An 18,307-nucleotide genomic window follows, 5' to 3' on the forward strand; every position below is an offset into this window, starting at 1 on the left:
GAGACAAAGAAGTCTATTAGAGATCCGTGTTTTCTTTTCGTGTGCATCAGTTAAGTGTTCGCCCACAAAATAGTTGCTTTGGATGAAGATCCTCCGTGTCTCTTGAAATACGGCGCAATGAATTTGAGGTTGTGACATTTTTTCCCGGCGTGGATGCGTTTGGTTTTTGGGGTGAAGTCTTCGTTGTCCTGTCAATGAGGCCGCAGCAGAGCAGATTTCTGGCTGTGGAGACTCATAATTTGTGGTTTTCGAATAGCTCGGCTGAACTTCCCTCCTTTCGCTGGGGCCTTGGAAACACACACACATACACACACACAAATACTGTACTTTTATGAACACACACTTGCTTTTTTTTCTCACAGCATGCACCCCCCCCCCCCCCGTCCTCCATGCGTTTTCCAGATGTGTTTCTAGTGGACAGATTCAGGCCTCAGGCAGCTTGAATCTGCTGGGAGCACCGAACTTCCTCTTTATGACCTGCGACATGTGTCATGGTCGAGGCTGGTGCAACGATCTTCTAGTCGATGAGGCCGCAGCTGACAGTTCACTCTTGACTGTTTTATGTTGTCAAAAGCTCTGTGACTTAAACTAGTACAAGTATCTCTGCAGCTGCACTCTGTAAGTGAAGCAGTGTTTTCAGGTTAACGGAGAGGTTCTGAACATCCTGTCCCTTCTTCCCACTTCTGCTTTTTCCTACTCTTTGAGTGACAGGCTGACAGGAGGTGTCAACAGACACAAACTGGTGTTGACGTTCACTGTTGTGGTTGTTGCTGAGCTTTCACGCACAGTGACAAAGTACAAAGACGTGTAAAACAACCAAAACAAACCCCCAACATATCAGCAGCACGGCTCCAGAACACAAGCTGCAGAGTCCTGCTGCAGATTCACTGTTTAGCAGGACTCCCGCGCCGGGTAACCGCTGTCAGGAAACAGATGCCTGGTTTAACGGTGTTTGGTGGGACCTGCCTGTGTCCCGGGGCGAAATGAGGCGAACTGAAGTGCTCCTGCACAACTAAATTAAAGCAAGTATTTTGGTGAGGGGAAGTTTGGATTCGTGCTGTTTATAGAACTCCTGGAATATTTAGGACTTTTACAGATCAGATCAGATCAGGGGTCAGAGGTGTAATTTCCCTGCTGGTAAACATGCGTACAGTTTGGAAAGTTATTAAAGAAACTCTGATTCTGGACACTTGCCACGACTGTGAAGGCTGTTTTTACTGCGTCTGATTCTCATAAATTAATGAAAACAAGTTCATTTTGTCAGAGAAACAGTTGTTGAACATTCAGCATTGAACTTGTAAACTCTCAGTTTTACATCTTTGTATTCGACATGAAAAAGTCGAATCTTTTGAGTTTAGACTGCAGATATTTGGTAGACTAAATGATTGTTTGAAAAAAGCATCAACATCCTCATCAATAATAACGTAATGGTTGGTTGCAGCTTTAGAGCTTTTGAGATGCAGATTCTCAGATATTTGTATTGTTTTCAATCAGGACTTGTTTTCAAAGTTCTCTTTCTTTCTTTTTTTTGTTGTTCACTCTTTGTTGGCTGGTTGAGGAACTCAGTCTGGTCATTGTTCAATGAAGAGGAAGAGGATTAAGAAAAGAGAGAAAGAGAAAGAACTGGTTTGTGTCGGCACATCAATATTTGTATTGGCAGGAGAGACAAAGTCCAACGCAGAGACATTTAAAACACTGCAGCAAACCGGTTCTGTCAACCCAGAATAAAGCACATAAAACGAGGAGGGAGGGGACATGAAGGAGTTTCTCGGTCCATAGTTTTGCCACTCGGGTGGTTGATATTAGTGGTTTTATGGTTGTCTTAGTTTGGGAATGTTGTGGACTGACTCCTGGAATAAGTCTGAGAAAGGTCTCGGAAAACGTCCTGTGATGTCTGTGATAGCATCGAAACCAGCAGACCCTCTGCTCGGAGCATCGCAGTCAAAACAGTGCAGTCGTGTAGAAACCTGCCCAGGCATCTGGGGAAGACCAGAGTGTGTGTGTGTGTGTGTGTGTGTGTGTGTGTGTGCGTGTGTGCGTGCGTGCGTGTGTGTGTGTGTGTGTGTGTGTGTGTGTGTGTGTGTATGTGTGTGTGCGTGTGTATGTATATGTGTGTGTGTGTGTGTGTGTGTGTATGTGTGTGTGCGTGTGTATGTATGTATGTGTGTGTGTGCGTGTGTGTGTGTGTGTGTGTGCGTGTGTATGTGTGTGTGTGTGAGTGTGTATGTATGTGTGTGTGTGTGTGTGCGTGTGCGTGTGTATGTATGTGTGTGTGTGTGTGTGTGTGTGTGTGTGTGCGTGTGTATGTGTGTGTGAGTGTGTATGTATGTGTGTGTGTGTGTGTGCGTGTGCGTGTGTATGTATGTGTGTGTGTGTGTGTGTGTGTGTGTGTGTGTGTGTGTGTGTGTGTGTGTGTGTGTGTGTGTGCAGCAGACTCGATGTAGAAATCATGCAGGCGTTTAGTCGTACGCAGCGCCGCTTCTGTGTTTCACTTCTGTACTTAAGCTGCTTTACAACTCCCACACAAAGAGCACTCAGCTGCTGTGGTTCCCAACCTTGGGTCCGGACCCTACACGGGGACATGAAACTGTTTTATTTGGAGCTGCCTCAGACCTCCTTCAGAACTAAAAGCTATTAAAAGAAACCATTCATAGTGACACATGCACCGCTTGTTTATAAAGGGTCAAAGCTGGGGAAGCAGTGGTTTACTGTATAATGTCAGCAAGATTGAACTGAGCCCATAATGATGTGTTAGATGACCTGCTGTAATACTATAAGTGACAGCGCATTGAATAGAAAGTAAACCATTTTCAGCTGATAAATATAAGTAAACATAATTTGTCAGCTGTAAACTTTTTGTCCACGATTGTAGGATGCAACTTTATCATCAGATATTTCTGCTGTAATCACCCTGAAGTGTTCTCCGTCTGCATGTCTTGCTTCTTTGCTGATCACTTCCTGTTAGAGGAGGTCGGATTTGAACAAAAGCAGGTCAGGTTGTAGTCTAGATACCAAGTCAGTCGCTGTCATCTGGTCAGTGAAATAAATAAATAACAGGACAAATGTGTCGACAAGAAGAATAGAAGTAGGTCAACAGTGGCGACAGCTGTATGTTCCCTCAAACTGTATTCACATCCTATACAGTCCTGATCTCTGTGGCAAAGCGCCAGACATCACAAATCAATCGCACATGTACGCCTCCCTCCATCACTGTATCGTACAATCCTATCGGTGACCTCATCTCACGCTTTGTTTTCGTGCCACGGTGTTGTTTCTGTGCCGAGCTTTATTCCTCATGCGGAGAACAATCATAAAGCTGGCAAACCATGAAACGACCCCGTCTCTTTTATCTGTCCGCTCGCCAGCACTGACTAAATATTAAGTCAGTGTTTTACCCAGAATTCTCAGCTCCAAACACGCCGTGTGTTCTCGTGTCTGACACCTGACAGGTCTGCTTTTTAATTACTGCGGGAGAGATCGTAGAGGAGCAGTAACCTGCTGTATTTCTGTCTCTTGTTCGAGGTGAGATGTTGCTGCTGAGCTTGGTCCAGATTTTTTATCTCCTCTATGCAAATCTGTGTTTTGCATCGCCGTCTTGCTCAACTGTTCTCGCACAAACGCAGAGTGATTAAAAATGTGTTTTACATGAGAAGAAATGGTCAACACACCCTCAGTCAGAGGAGGAGCTGCCAAGCTGACTCTCTTTGCTGCGTTAAACACTTAAATCTGACGTTTTGGTCATTAATGAGGCGCTGAAGCTCGATGAACTTCCTTTGAAATGTGGTTAAAGTTTGAAAATGCTATTTAAGCTGCTTAAAAAGGACCATATTGCTCCTTTCTGCCGCCTTGGAGGACAAATCTTTAGCTGATGTGTGCAAACGCTGAACAGAGGTCACATCAGAGCATTGTTTCTAACTATTTACTTGTGCAGCACAGACAGTTTTCAGTTGTTATTGAAAGCAACAAACCCCAAACCACAGAGCACCTTTCACCCTAAACCCAGTCGAGGCTTTCTATCCTCTCTGTCACACAACAGGACTTTTTGCTCACAGGGGCATAAATACAGCTTCACAGAAAACATATAGGCGTCAAAATGAAAAAGAAACTGAGGAAATGAGAAGAACATAAAGCTTCCGGAGAAGCAGAAGAGGATGATTTATGGTGCAGATTATAAAACTGAAGAAAATGAAAATCAGCGTGAGGCTGATCAGTTCAGACGGAGCCGAGCTTCGGCCCGGCATGCAGCCTCATCTCAACGCAGAGCTCCACGTGCTTGTCAGCTAATCGGGGGAAACCTGTAAAACGCGTTGACTAATCTCTCCTCTGTGTCTTACAGGAAGTAATGTTTGTCAGAGGAAGTTGGGGCGGGAGGAAGCGCCTGGGGCGAAGTCACGGTAGAGAGAAAGGTGTCTGCTAACCTCTGATCTAGCCACAGCTGGGGCCAGATTGGGCCAGATGAACTCAAACAGGGCAAGGAGTCACCAAAAAGACAGGCGTTGGTTTTTGTTGCACTTCTGCTGAGCATACAATCGAGTCTGAGTGCGGATTTGATAAAAAACAGAGATCAGAGATCAGGCAGACGTTGCCAGAACGCTGTCAAGACACCAAAGTGCACATTTAGGATGAGCTCCTTAAAGCCGAGAGCCTGTAGGATTTCACTTCAATCAAAGACGACAGCAGCTGATTTCAATCTTCGCCGCAGCTTCGGCACAAGAGCGGCGGCTCATTAATAAAACGAGCTGCTGTGGTGATCCGCTGCAGTGAAAACCAGCTCACTCTCGGCCAGCTGCTGCACACCAGTGCCCGTCCCCGACGCACGGAGCAGTCGCTTTCAGTCAAACGGTCACTGACGTTTTGGGATTTGAATATGTTGTTTTCTGCTGCAGTTTGCAGAGAACAAAGTGAAAATTGTGAGCAGGAAGGGACTTTTTGTTTGCCTCTTATGAGGTACAGATACGATGTGAAAGCTTTAAAAAGTTCCTGTAAAAACACAGCAGAAGTCGGTGACTTTACTTTAAAAAAATACTCCATTACAAATAAAAGCTGCATGAAGCTAATATTTGTAATCAATGCAGAGAAATAACTCCTGTAACTGATTTACTTTTATGAAGTTAAAGTTAATAATTGAATCTCCTGCTCGTTTTAGCTTTACTTTTATGTGCTGTTCGGTTGTTTATTGCATAAGAAATGTATTTTACAAGCTCTTCATATGTTTTGCGTCTGACATGAAGACCAATGTGATATATTTTTTATGACAAATATCATCAACCTTCTCGGAAAAACAGCTCATGCATGAAGACATATTTAAGTAAGAAGTCAACTGCTGACTAAACTGGTGACTAATTGTAAACCTGCCCGATCAATCCGAACACGGCTGTTGTGTAAAACCCCCAAAAAAGAGAAGTTTGAGTTCCGAGACAACTTTTTATTAGCTGTTGTTTCCTCCAGCTGTTTATTACGTTGGTTTTAATATAAAACTGAAAGCTTGAAACAGTAAACAACTCCTCTCTCGCAGATTCAGAGTTTTTACAAGAGGCGAATCGCTGCTGGTCGAACACGAGGCTGAAGTGAGTTTCTGACCTGATCAGAACGGCAGCGCTTCGTTCACAATTCTGCTAAAACAGGAATTCATTTCACGTCTGTGACCGGGACACAAACTCTGGTGTCCTGCATGGAAGTGCAGGGCGCTACACACCCATCCTTCATCCTTCATCCTGACCTCTACTCCCACACTTTGTTTTAACTTGTCCGTTAGTACACTGTCTGTATCTGTGCAACCAAGTCACACCGTGTTCCTCCTTGTTGGCTTCCGCACAAAAAGATGAATAGAAATGGAAAAAACTCGTATGTTTTCCCATCTAAGACCTCTCTTAATGTAGAAGTCTACTCCTAGTTCACGTGTTAGTATTTGGTGAATCATCATTGCTGAGAAATCTGGTGAATATCAGCGGGTTTGGAGGAATGAAACTCAGTTCAGGTGCCTCCAGATGGGGAGGAACAACTTTTCCTTTTGTGATACATCGCAGACGTTTCCAGACTCAGGATACAGTCACTGAGCAGCCATGATATAATTTTCCTCAGAGGAACAAGCTGCTTCCTGCCTTCTCTTCCCTTCTATCGACCCAAACGTGTCGGTCAAAGTTAGCCTCTCCTCTCATTCGATGATCTGCGAGCTGCAGATGGATGTATCTTATATAACGAGAAGCTCCAGCCCGGTGGTCTGATCAGAGACATCTTCCAGCGATGACGAGAGTTCACCTAATAACAGTTCCTGCATGAACAGCGAAGCTCATTATCAATCTTGATTATTTTTCATTTCATTTTTGGATGTTTTTATGTTTTCCTTGTTGCTTTGGGGAGTTCTTGCACACAGCGGTTGTGTTGTTGATGTCAAAATACCTCTGAGGATGTTTTTAATTAAAATTTCAGGCTCTTTGATCTTATGGGATTAAGCTGAACTACAAATCACTGACACACGAGCAATGCTGATGTATTTCTGTTATTTCACTGCTGCATCTTGAAGCTATTTATAATAATGCACATATTCTGCTGCTTTTACATCAGAACGAGAGCTTTTGGATGAAATTAGCAGGCACATTTTCCCCTCATACTCCCGTCCTAACTGTCACTGAACTAATTAATGCAGTGACAGATATTTCCCTCACAACAAGAGTCATATTTACAGCCTTTTGTGTCCATTTCAGCTGGAATTGTAATAATTAAAAAAAATGGCAGTTTTCCCAACATCAGTAAAAGTTCACTTCAATCGAGGGTAAATAAATCCAAGTCCGCCATCCACCTGTTGCATCCGATCCACCGTGAGTTCAGACCACATGAAGCCGTCTCACTTCCTCACAGAAAACAGGCGTAAATCAGCATATCGGAAGCGGGTACCGAGGAGATTGGGGCGATGCATGTGTGCACGCTGCTCAGGTGTGGGACTCCCCTGCGCACGCTGCACGTCTGGAGCTGCAGTGGTGCTGGCGTTTTAATGACAGGGATGTGAGTTTGGTTAGATTTTTATGGTGGAAAATTACTGGCAGCCTCTCGGCCACGCCTCTGTCCTCATGAATGAGAGTTTACATAGGCAGCGAGGCAAGTATGTCGGTCATTAAAGAAACGAGACACTGCCAGTCTGCAAAAAGACGGTTCGGTGAGGCAGGAACTTGAGCCGCTGATATCTTCAGCTTATTTTAAATTATAGATTCAAGTCGACGTCTTTCATCTGCATGAAGTCTTCTTTTGTTGCACTTGTATGAGTCATTTTGAACACAGTAGTCGTGTTGAGTGTTGCAAGAACTTAACATATTATTTTTAATTATAGATTGAAGTCAGACAAAGTGCTCATTTTCCTTCGGTGGTGCGAAATAACTTCAGTAACAGGTCGTAATTTTAAAATCTTCATTTAATCTACAATTTGCATGGCTTTTTAAAAAATATATATTTATGAGTATTTTTCTGATATATCCTCAATAACAGATCACGATTTCATTGTAAATGCTCACTGACTACTTATTGTTAGTTTTGAATGTCGTGCACCTCGTTTTGTGTGATTAGCAACAAATTTGTGGAAACTTTGAGAGGAAATTTTGGCAAATTATTTATCAGCTGCATAAAAAATAATAACTGCAACACAAGCTTTGCAGATGAGAGTCGCACGAGGTTTTTAACACAAGATAAATTATCCTAAACTTGTTTTCTTTTTCAACACAACACAGGCTAATAAATGTCGATAACAGCAGATTTTCATGTTCAGACTGTGGAGAGTTTATCTGATGTGAAGCAGGCGACACAGATTACACAGCTGATGAGTGTAATCTGCAGTTTACATCTGCCATTGTCTCTCGGTGTGTTCCATCTTGCCTTTTCTTCAAAGACACTTGCATGAAAAGAAGCCTGCTGGAGCAGACCGGTCTGAATGCCCCCCTCCCTCCTCCTGCTCCGTTTTTCCCAGCTGTCCCTGCGGTCATTTCTGGGAATATTTTTAATCTCTTAAATCAAAGTTGTGTAATTGATAGGGATATGTGCCACGAGTGAAGGCAATATGGTTTCAAGTAAAAAAGCTAGTTGGGCCAAGCCTGCGTCATCGCCTTTTGTGTGTGTGTGTGTGTGTGTGTGTGTGTGTGTGTGTGTGTGTGTGTGTGTGTTGTTGTTTTGTTTTGTCATGTCATGTTTTAGAAAACTCCCCATCTGTGATCGGACGCCAGAAAAGCGGAGGCAAAAAGAGGAATAAGTGTCCCCCTGAGCAGAAAGGTGTGAAGGGGGACGTGCGGGGGGGGAGAGGGGGGGTGGACTTTTATCTTCGCGAACGCAGAGGAAGCCGACTTGTGAAATCGCCATAGAGGCATTTTGACATCATGCAGAGTTTCACAACACGGAGCCTGCAGTACTCCGACTTCGACTTTGAACTTAATCTGTTTTCCCTTTTTGTGTTTTCTCAGTTTCTCATGAACTGAAAGTGCTGTAATTTTTCAGCTGCAGTGTCACTGATTTTTATTCGCCTGGCTGAGGGTGAGCTTATTGCAAAGCAGTGAACAGGATCGCGAAATGACCCTCAGTGATCGGATGTTGTCTGTGTGTGATGGCTGAAACGAATGATGGACCAATTATTTCCGCATTAGTCTGTAGTTCAGGTAGATTGAGGAACCAGAGACCACTATGCTCCGCCCACCTACGCTGGAAAACTGGGTGCACCTTAGGCCTGTCAATCAAACTGGACATGCTGTGTTTGAGGCCTAATATCTAACTAAGGATGTAATTATTTTCAGAAGGACCACCAGAACACTGACCAAAAAGAAGGAATTTATTGACTTTTAATTTCTTTAGAGAAGTTCATGCTTTTTGAATGAGAGTCTATTGGAGCCGGAGGTTTGTTGGATCCCCTAGTGGTCCTCGGTGGTATTGCACTTTAAGGCACTTCTGCATTGGATTCACTTTTCAGTTTGGTTGAACTCGGACCCCCACCTCGTTCAGAAGGCTGGTGCTAAGTTAAGAAGTTTAGATGAAACTGGTAATTAGAGTGTATTGAAATCTTACAAGCCCAACAAGCTCCAGCAAGAAGACAAAAGCAGATTGTGTGCAGACTGGGAGATGAAACCCAGGGCAGCTCGAGCAGAACCAAACCAAACTCAAGCTGATTGGACCAGATATGATTTGGACCAGGTCTCACCTGGACTATGGGTCACGTCTTAGTTACTGCACACTGTTCATACTGTATGTAACTTTCTAAATATGATCCATTTGCCCTTTATTTATACCTTTTCCCACTTTTTTGTGTTTATTTGTGTAACTCAAGTCTGACATGCTGATACTCGGTCACGATGACTTGAAAAGATTCAACTGATTGATTGGTCTGATGATGCCAGACAGTCTGTTTCTCTGGAAGTTATTACGGCCAAAAACTGTTCAACCAGTAACACCGTCAGCAAATTTCAAATGTGTGTGTGTGTGGTTCAGTTAAAACATTTGGTCAGGAAATTAAAACCTCTCTCACACACACACACACACACACACACACACACACACACACGCACACGCACGCACACACTTCTGCAGCTCATTCATTAATACTGTATCTGTGGTGTGTGTGTGTGTGTGTGTGTGTGTGTGTGTGTGTGTGTGTGTGTGTGTGTGTGTGTGATGGTTTACAGTAGATAATCCCAGCTGAAGGCGTGTTGCAGCAGGATTCAGTGTAACTCTTAGATTCAACACGAAACATCAATGGCTCAGAAACAGATCTGATCATATCTGATCATAAATCCACCAACCGATTTTTAAATTTTTTTTTTTTTTATCAGTTTGAGTTATTCAGCATTAAATCTGACTTCTACTCATCTTAATTTTGACTACAACAGTCAAGTGAATTGAACTAAAAGTTGCTTTCAGAGCCTGTGATTATTAAATGATTATAAAATCAGAAAATTATACCTGAAATCAAGATTTTTTTTGTGTGTGCAGTAAACGGTTTGTCAATTAATGTATTAATCAGTCACTCAGTAGACAGAAAATGTATTACTAACAATTTTGATTGTTTATTAATCATTGAGTTAGCTGATTTAAAAAAAAAAAAAGAAGGTAGTTTTAAAGATGTACAGATCAACAGTTTGAAGGTATCTGACATTTAAAAGACCAAACAGAGACTTAAGGAAACAGTAGATGTCGCTGGGGGCAAAACCTTAAACACTATTGGAGTCCATCTGGACGGGACTCCAGAGAAATTACCTCATGTCTCGTGTTTTCCGAGCAGAATCTTTAGCCGCTGCGCTCCTGCGATGAGTCTTTGCAGCGCTGCTCCTTTTGTTTACATACTTGAACTCCTGCAGATGAAAGAGGAGCCGGCGCCTCCTTCCAGCTGGTTCAGACATGTTGGCAAACTGGCCATCCTCGCCGCTAGGCCCGAACACCAAAACAATGGCTCCGGTTGTGTAATCACTACACACTGGAGAGGGCTGCTTTAACCATTTAACGGACACATGAAACTATTGACTGTGCAGAGCGGGTGAAACTAGTTTGTTATCGCAGGTTAGGGTCGATTATTTTGGACTTGACACTGCAGAAAATAATGGAAAACATTCCTTGTGGGCATTTCCAAAGCAGTTGCACCTGTTTGGCTGAAAATAACTCGAGTTAAGAGGATTCTTAAAAGTTAAAACAACCCCAAGAGTGTAATTTAGTCCTGGGCATAGTTTTTAAATCATATTTTTCTTTTAAAATATAACAAAAATAACAAGATAGCTTTGTCTGAAATTCACCCTGAAGCAGCTTTCTGGTCACTAATTCGTTCTGCAGCCTGACGGATGTCCTTCCTGGCTTACATTTACTTCAGTGTCCTGCACCTGGAGCTAAACTTGGCTGCAAGTGCACACCAACCTCTTTTACTTCATTTAACCTGATTAGCAGAATTTTTTTTCCATCATTTCAGGGTCAAAATAAGAGACTTCCCTTCTCCTGTTACACAGGGAAGTCAAAGATCAGGATTCAGAGTCTCGCATGAGGAAATTTCAGGAGGCTTTATTAATTAAAAAAAGGCTCAAATATAGATCACCAAACCGGGGCAAGTGGGTATTTTTTTTGCAGCACAGGAAGAAAAGCTTGGAGTCATGAACAAATTAGACCACAGTCGCTTTAACTCAGCAGCATCATGGGGCGATCTCACACACACACACACACACACACACACACACACACACACACACACACACACACACACACACACACACACACACACACACCAGTAAACCCCCTCCAGCTGTTTGGAGGTAGCTTATCATGTGTTTCCTATTGGGCTCCGTGTAGCAGCAGCTGACGGAGCTCTTGGAGTGATTGCTGTCCATGTGCGCCGCAGTCCTCCGCCGAAATATTTTTAGCCATGTGGTGTGTATTTTTAGGAGCCTATCGGGATCAACAAATAAAACCTGTCGCGCTTTGCCCGCGACGCCTTTAGGGAAGGTGAGAGATTCCCGACGCAGACGGACAGATCAAGTGTCTCATTCGATTATTGGTCCAGAGATAACACCCAAAACCTGATCTGCACAGGTGGATATTTTCTTTTTTATGGAAGGAATCGGACGTGGTGACGCGTTTTTGAGACATTTCTGATTTCACTACCAAAAGTACCAAAGGGAAGATATTGAAGCAACATAAAGTGTCTATTTGGTCCATAAAAACAGCCCAAACCCAAAGAAGTTATTTTAATATGACAGGGGGTGATGAACACCATCAAATATTCACCTCTGAAAGGCTGAAAACCACCGATTTGTTTTGGCATTTTAGTTTCAAAGTTTGATTTGTTAATCGGTAGCAATAAACTGAACCCACGACGTCTGGTCTAACCAACAGGATCACCACAGAGTGTTTCACAGATGCAAGAAGAGAAGATAAAAGCTGAAGGAAAACTTGGCCAGAGGGTGAATTCACATGAATGAATGCAGACGGGAGTGACGAGTTGAAGTGTTAATCAGCATTTTTAATGTGGCTGCGGCTGCACCAGAGATCAGACAGAGATTTAATGGCTCGTTAAAATGAAATGTTCATGTCCATTATTAATACCCCTCCAGACACACACATTTAACCCTTCATGTTGACTGGAAAGCAATATCACTTTACTTTTCTGTCAGTTTTGTTCCATCTGCAGCTCAGAGGACAAAGAGCCAAAGTCAGTGGTTTCATCACACGGTTAACTGGATTAAAACCCAAAATATCATCTGTCTTTTACATAAACACCCAAAAACCAGAGGTGCAGATTTTAATGTCTCATGTTTGATCTCAAATTTTTCTGTAATTGACAAATTAAAGTTTCAAACAAGTTATAAAGCCGATAAAAGGAAGTTAAAACTCACCAAAAAGTAGCCGCCAGGATTTTCTACTTTTCTGTTTTGTGTCATATAAAATTTAAAATTTAAATTAAATTGAGTTTGGGACTTTGAGCTGCTTTGACGACGACAGCTGAGTAAATTCTATGACATTTCAAAGAGAAAAGAATAAATTGTAAATGTAATGTAGTGTAAATGTAGTTGTTTCCCTTGTAATGATTATAAAACATCTATCTTGGACCGCGATGCATCGAAGCCACAAACTGGCATCTATCCAGTTTGCATTTAATTCGTACGACGGCTTCTTAATAACAACGCGGGCACAAATAAAATCTCCCGGGATGCCAGAGCGAAGTCTTCTTTTCCGCTGCGGTCGGCGTGACGTGAAGACGGTGACGCAGGTTTGGGTTGTAGTTACGGGTGAAGTCTCGGCGATCTCCGAGGACGGATGGAAAACGAGCGTTCCTGCAGCGTTCCCATGCCGTCCCCGGCCAAAATGCAGCCCTCTATTCTTTTCGAGCGCCGGTGTTTACTGACATGAAGTCACGCTCGGCTTATGATTTCCTAAGCCTGATTTTGTGGTGATGCCATCCAAAGACTCTGTCGCTGCGTCTGGGGACGAGCGGCTCGCCTCCGGTCCCACTTTGAACTGTTTAGGTTGGGAGAGTTCTGTGGCGAGGCCGGCCCGGAGTTTACATTGGATCGCTTTCATTCCATAACACTATAAATCTATTTAGGAAAAGAAAATGGATGCCTGATGTCTGTTGCTCAATAATAATTAAAGCAAACATCTCATTGTGTTGTCTGAGCGATGCTGTTTGGAGGGAAGATAGCAGAGAGCTGCGGGGCATTCGAGTTTTACTTTGATGTCTGCACTGTGTTTGGCAGAAAAGGTGTCTTTGGTCTCCAGAGGGTTGGTAAGAATTAAATTCAAGGTTCAGAGAGTTCAGATTTCTTCATAGTTTCCACTTTACAATCACACAAGTTTGTTGGAGATTAATTGAGTGAAAGACAAAGAAATGGAAATATCCTCGTTGGCAAGTCTTTAAAAAAGACAATACGCAGATTAGGTGTTTAAGTTTGAAACTCCCCATCGCTGCCATCGACAATCAGCAGCATGTTGGAGCATCAGTCATCACAGACGCAGTTCAAAGCCACAGAACTTATTTAACATTCTTGTGAAGAGCTCAAAGTTTCCAAAGATAGCAAATATGTCAAAAGTGATGCATAAGAAGTCCAGAATATTTCCATTTGATGGAACAGTGCAGCCTTAAAAACACAAAGGGTTGAGTTTAACTTTGCAATACAGTTTAAAAGAAGATTTTTATCTCAAAGTTAATAATAAAAGGAGAAAACTTAACTTCAACAGATCTGATAAATGACTCAGAACAGGAAATACATCACATATTGTCTGAGTTTTATTTGTCAAATTCCACATTCATACGAGTATTTTTGTTCCATATGTCTCGTCGTATGGAAAACCTTAAAAGCCTGAACATGAAGTCTTTGTTGCATTTTAATTATGCAGATGTTAGATAATAAGGAAAAGAATCTCCGATCTGCTGTATGCACAGCAGACACACGGGAGTTCACGACAGTGCATGTAAACGACCTCCGACGACCTGCACAACCTGATTGCTGAGTGACTGAAATTTGAGCTTCACCTGTCACTTAATGGCACATTTTGTTCTTTCTCTTTCATGTCTGATGACTCTCCTCTCTGCTCTCCTCCTGCTGCAGGTAAGAATAAAAAAAAATAAGCTGCACTTTTTTTTTTTTTTGGTTTCATTTGACTTCGTAACATCCCGGAGCGTCAGCGGTTGTAGGAAGTGACTCTGAGTCATGCAGACGTGCAGGAACAAACCCACCCGGCCTGTTCCACTGCATTCACTTGAGACGCTGCCTGAGTGTCCTCACATGGTCTGCAGTTTTCTGCCTGCGTACTTCACGTATCTGAAGCTGCAGCAGCTGATCGATAACTTTAATATTAATATCTATAGTGGAACCACACCAACCTGTAATTTTCTACAACTATGGATCTTTCGTTTCACTTTTCTTTTGATTACTCAGTTAATTGTTCGTGGGGGTTTAACGCAATGCAATAGTGCCTAGTTGGCCACAGTTACATTACCATTAATTCAAATTAAAAAAGTGCATTCAAGCGAGCACAACCTGTCCAAGCAAAGTTCAAAGATTCCTCAGCAGATTGTTTAATTCTGAAGCTTTCACACCGAAACGATAAACTCAGTTTAGAGTTAGCAGCTGTTAGCGGCTCAGTGACTTTTTGTTCAGAGGAAAAGCTGACATTTGTTTTCTTTTCTCAAACATTGTACAGAAGATCAAGTGTCTTTGTTCCCAGCCTGTTTCTGCAGCTGTGATCAGAGTTAGATGATATCTCGAGTTTTAATAAAGGACCAGTATTAGCTCCATGTATCAGATTTCTGTTATTGACAGGTCTGATCTGTGTCTGTTTTCTGGATAAAACTGAGAAGAAGTTTCAGTGTTTTACTGAGTGGGACAGGTTTGCATATCTGCTCACATTTTCCTGCTCAGGAGGCTTCATTTCCTGCAAAAAGACAGAGGTGAAAGCTGTCGGTGTGTTTCTGCCGTACTGTAGTTTATTCAAACTGCATCAATGGAAATAATGAACCATTATTAGCATTTACAGAGTGTGTGTGTGTGTGTGTGTGTGTGTGTGTGTGTGTGTGTGTGTGTGTGTGTGTGTGTGTTCGTGTGTGTGTTTGTGTGTGTCACCACAGTGGCTGCTCAGTGCTACCACTTCCGCCTCATGGCACCCGCAACACGAGGCATCGTTGATGAAAAGAAAGCAGCTCATTTGAGGGTTTTAAAGGCGCAGGCTGCAGCGTCGACCAGACCTGGGATTGTTTACGCAATGATTCAGAGGATTTTTTTAATTTAAAAAAAAAAAAACTACAAAAAAATGTAAACTGAATTCAACCGGCGAGTCAAATTTTATTCACGAAAATCTCAATTTAAGCATAAACGTTTCAGAATTTCTTCATTTTAACAGACCGATATTTCAACGAGATCACAGCTGGAGAAAGAATCTAATTTGTCGGTCCACCTTAAAGATTCCTGAATGTCATTCGCAGGTGAATCACGGCGTTGATGATGTCACTCTGTGGAAGCTCCTCGGGGTTTCAGCGCCCGCCTCCGAGCCGAGGCAGGAAGCTGCTGAGGTCGGCTGGGTTTTCCTTATGATTCACTGGTTTTAAATAATGACGCAACAGCTCACAACAGACCTCAGTGAGGGGAAAATGAGTTTGACTTTAATCTATTTGATATGCAAATACGGCAGGCAGTCGGTTGCCAAGCCAACTGTCTGGATCTACTGGCCTCTGAAGGGCATTTTAAGTCGTGAATCGTCCGGTTATGTGGAAAAAGTCAAGATCGATTTACGCTTTACAACAGCAAGTGAAGCCTCTTCTTCAAGGCTTAAACGACAGTGTTATGGTGGGCGTGTTTTTCAGCAAAATTGTGAAAGAATAATTACTCTCCAACCAAATATTTAGTTTCTTAAAAGAAGACCGAGAACAGCTGCAAGTCATCTCTTCAGATGTTCAGTATTTAGCTTGAAAACAGACTTAAATGATTAATCAATTATAAAACAGGTAACTGAGTGATCGTTTTCTTTCATAATATGTTTATTTTGTTCAGGGAGAGACAGGAAGCAGCAGGGCTGATAGGAAAATCAACCCTACTCTTATGAGCCTAAGAGTATTACTTACTAATAACTATGATCACTAATAATCACAGTTCTCATACGTATCTCTGACTTTCTCCTGTTGCTCTTAAACTAATGTCAACACAACTTCCTATTTTTTTTTCAAGGTAAAAGCCTACTTATATGGGCCGGGCTTTTAAGAATTTTAATGTGGAAATTGAAAAGAGGAAGCGTTTGATTGACAGCTTAAAGTGAAGATAAAGTCAAAAGCCTGATGTTATAGTGATTTTATCAAGACAAATATGGAGAACGTTTTAAATGCTCTGGTCATTATTAGTTATTATGAGAATGTTTTGATCTGCTCACTGATTAAAATCAACTTTCTCAGGTCTGCGCTGCTGTGAAATTTATTCAAGAAACAGTTTGAAAAAAGAAGTGAGGGAGTAAAGTGAAAGAAATATAATCAGAGAGACACACGCACACACAACACAGTACATCAGTCTTGTTCCTGGGTGTGTGTAATTACATACTTTTCATTTTCTGGTTTTTTTTTGCAAGCATGCATATTTGCATTGTATGCATACATGTCTGGATTTTGGTTTTAATACATTTTTGTGCATGTATGTATTAATTTGCATGTGTATTTGCATGCATGTTTCCATTTGTGTATCTCAGTGTTCTGCAAACTTCCATCACACACACACGCACACGCACACACACACACACACACACACACACACACACACACACACACACACACACACACACACACACACACACACACACACAGACCAGATCTGGTTAGCTAGGTTCGGTTCCTGAGTTCTGACAGGAGTGAGACCTCTTCCCCCTCAGCAGCAGGAACGATCGCTCAGGCCTGAACAAAACATCTTTGAAAAGCCAGCCCCCTGACTCCTCTTTCCCGCTCGCTCTCTTGTCTAAATAAACTCTTTACACGCAACTCCACTGGCTGCCTGCCGAGCCTTTCTGCAGCAGAGACCGCCTGTCAGTCAGCGCTCAGGGGTAACCAGACCGCCAGGCTCGGTTCAGAGCCTGCCAGACACTCTGTGACTGGTTTACTGACTGACTGACTGGTTTACTGGTTTACAGTGTAATGATGCTCAGAAATAGAGCTGATCCACTGTTTAGTTTTTACTTTAATAAAACTCTATTTTTTTTTTTTTACCCCTCAGAGGGGAAAAAGTTTCACGTAGACAAGTTAAATCAGAAAAAAAAAAATCTTCTGCCTCAAACTGCTTACACTACTAAGTGAATTATCAAAACAAAACTCGTGTCAGCACTCAAACTGTTCAAACTTTCTGCTCATAGATTCCACTGCTGCTTTCAGTTTTCAGCAATAAACCAATACATTCAAATTTAGTTTTTATTGAGAATCCTACTGAACGTTTTGGTCTCACTGGTTTCAGATTCACACAAGATCAAAGTCTCTCTGTGGCATTTTCAAATCACCAGTTGAATGAGTCATGTTAATATGTCTTTACTAGATTATAATCGTCGCTGCTGCTGGAAATAACAACGATTACAGGACCTCCTCCGCGAACACTTGAAGTTGTCACCATGTTTTTGCATCAAGACAAATTGCCGTATAGTGAGAAACAAATGAATGGTGGTTTTCACGAGAAAATGTGCACTGCTGCAAAAATCGGGGCATAAGCTTATTATTTCTGGCAAATTCCTGGCAGTTTTTGTGAGGTTTTATTCTCCAGAGCTGCACTGCTGGACAGAAGCAATTAAGGGATTTTTTTCTTCTTCTTCTTTTTCTGAGCTGTGGTGCAGAGTTTGGTTTGGTGCATTGGAGGAAGGAGCGTGGTTACAGCTGAGTTGGAGAACAAAGCAGAAAACATGCAGGATCAGATAAACTCTCAGAACTGTGTATCTTTAACTTGTGCATTTTTAAACCAAGTTTGGTGCAGACTGACACTAATACAAAAATAACCTGCACGCTTATTCCCAGCTCGAATACTCAGTGTTTTAAAAGTCAGAGGAGTGTGCGTGCATGTGTGTGTGTGTGTGTGTGTGTGTGTGTGTGTGTTGAGGGGGGGGGGGGGGGGGGGGTTTCCTGTCCTGAATGGGTCCATGGCACGACAGCGATAAGAGCACCGGTGCTACATTATGCTTCAAACTCCATTACAGATTACTGGCTTTTGCTCCCCCTCTCATCTCCCTCTCCTCCTCCTCCTACTTTTTCTCCCTCATCTTCCTCCCACCTCTTACTCCTCCTACTTCCATTTCTTTTCTCCCCCTTTTTATAAAATCTCTTACCACTCTGCACCTTACACCTCCTCTTTCT

The 18,307-nt window shown here is 42.4% G+C and overlaps 1 protein-coding gene across 3 annotated transcripts in view; it reads left to right on the plus strand.

The window, feature by feature from the left end:
* Positions 1–18,307, plus strand: part of ahr2 (aryl hydrocarbon receptor 2) — a 53,177-nt gene that overhangs the window by 14,765 nt on the left and 20,105 nt on the right. The window contains exon 1 of one of the 3 annotated variants that reach the window (XM_069163945.1): positions 4,024–4,406. The exons of the other annotated variants lie outside the window; for them this stretch is intronic. Within the exon in view, the coding sequence (XP_069020046.1) occupies positions 4,343–4,406 (64 nt within the window). The 5' untranslated portion in view covers positions 4,024–4,342. Of the gene's footprint in view, positions 1–4,023; positions 4,407–18,307 lie in introns of those variants that run through there. 3 annotated transcript variants of the gene reach the window in all.

This window comes from Embiotoca jacksoni, unplaced genomic scaffold (assembly GCF_022577435.1).
Source record: "Embiotoca jacksoni isolate LCO1_2020_lvr unplaced genomic scaffold, fEmbJac1.0.p SCAF_30, whole genome shotgun sequence".
In the NCBI taxonomy this organism is placed as follows: Eukaryota; Metazoa; Chordata; class Actinopteri; family Embiotocidae; genus Embiotoca; species Embiotoca jacksoni.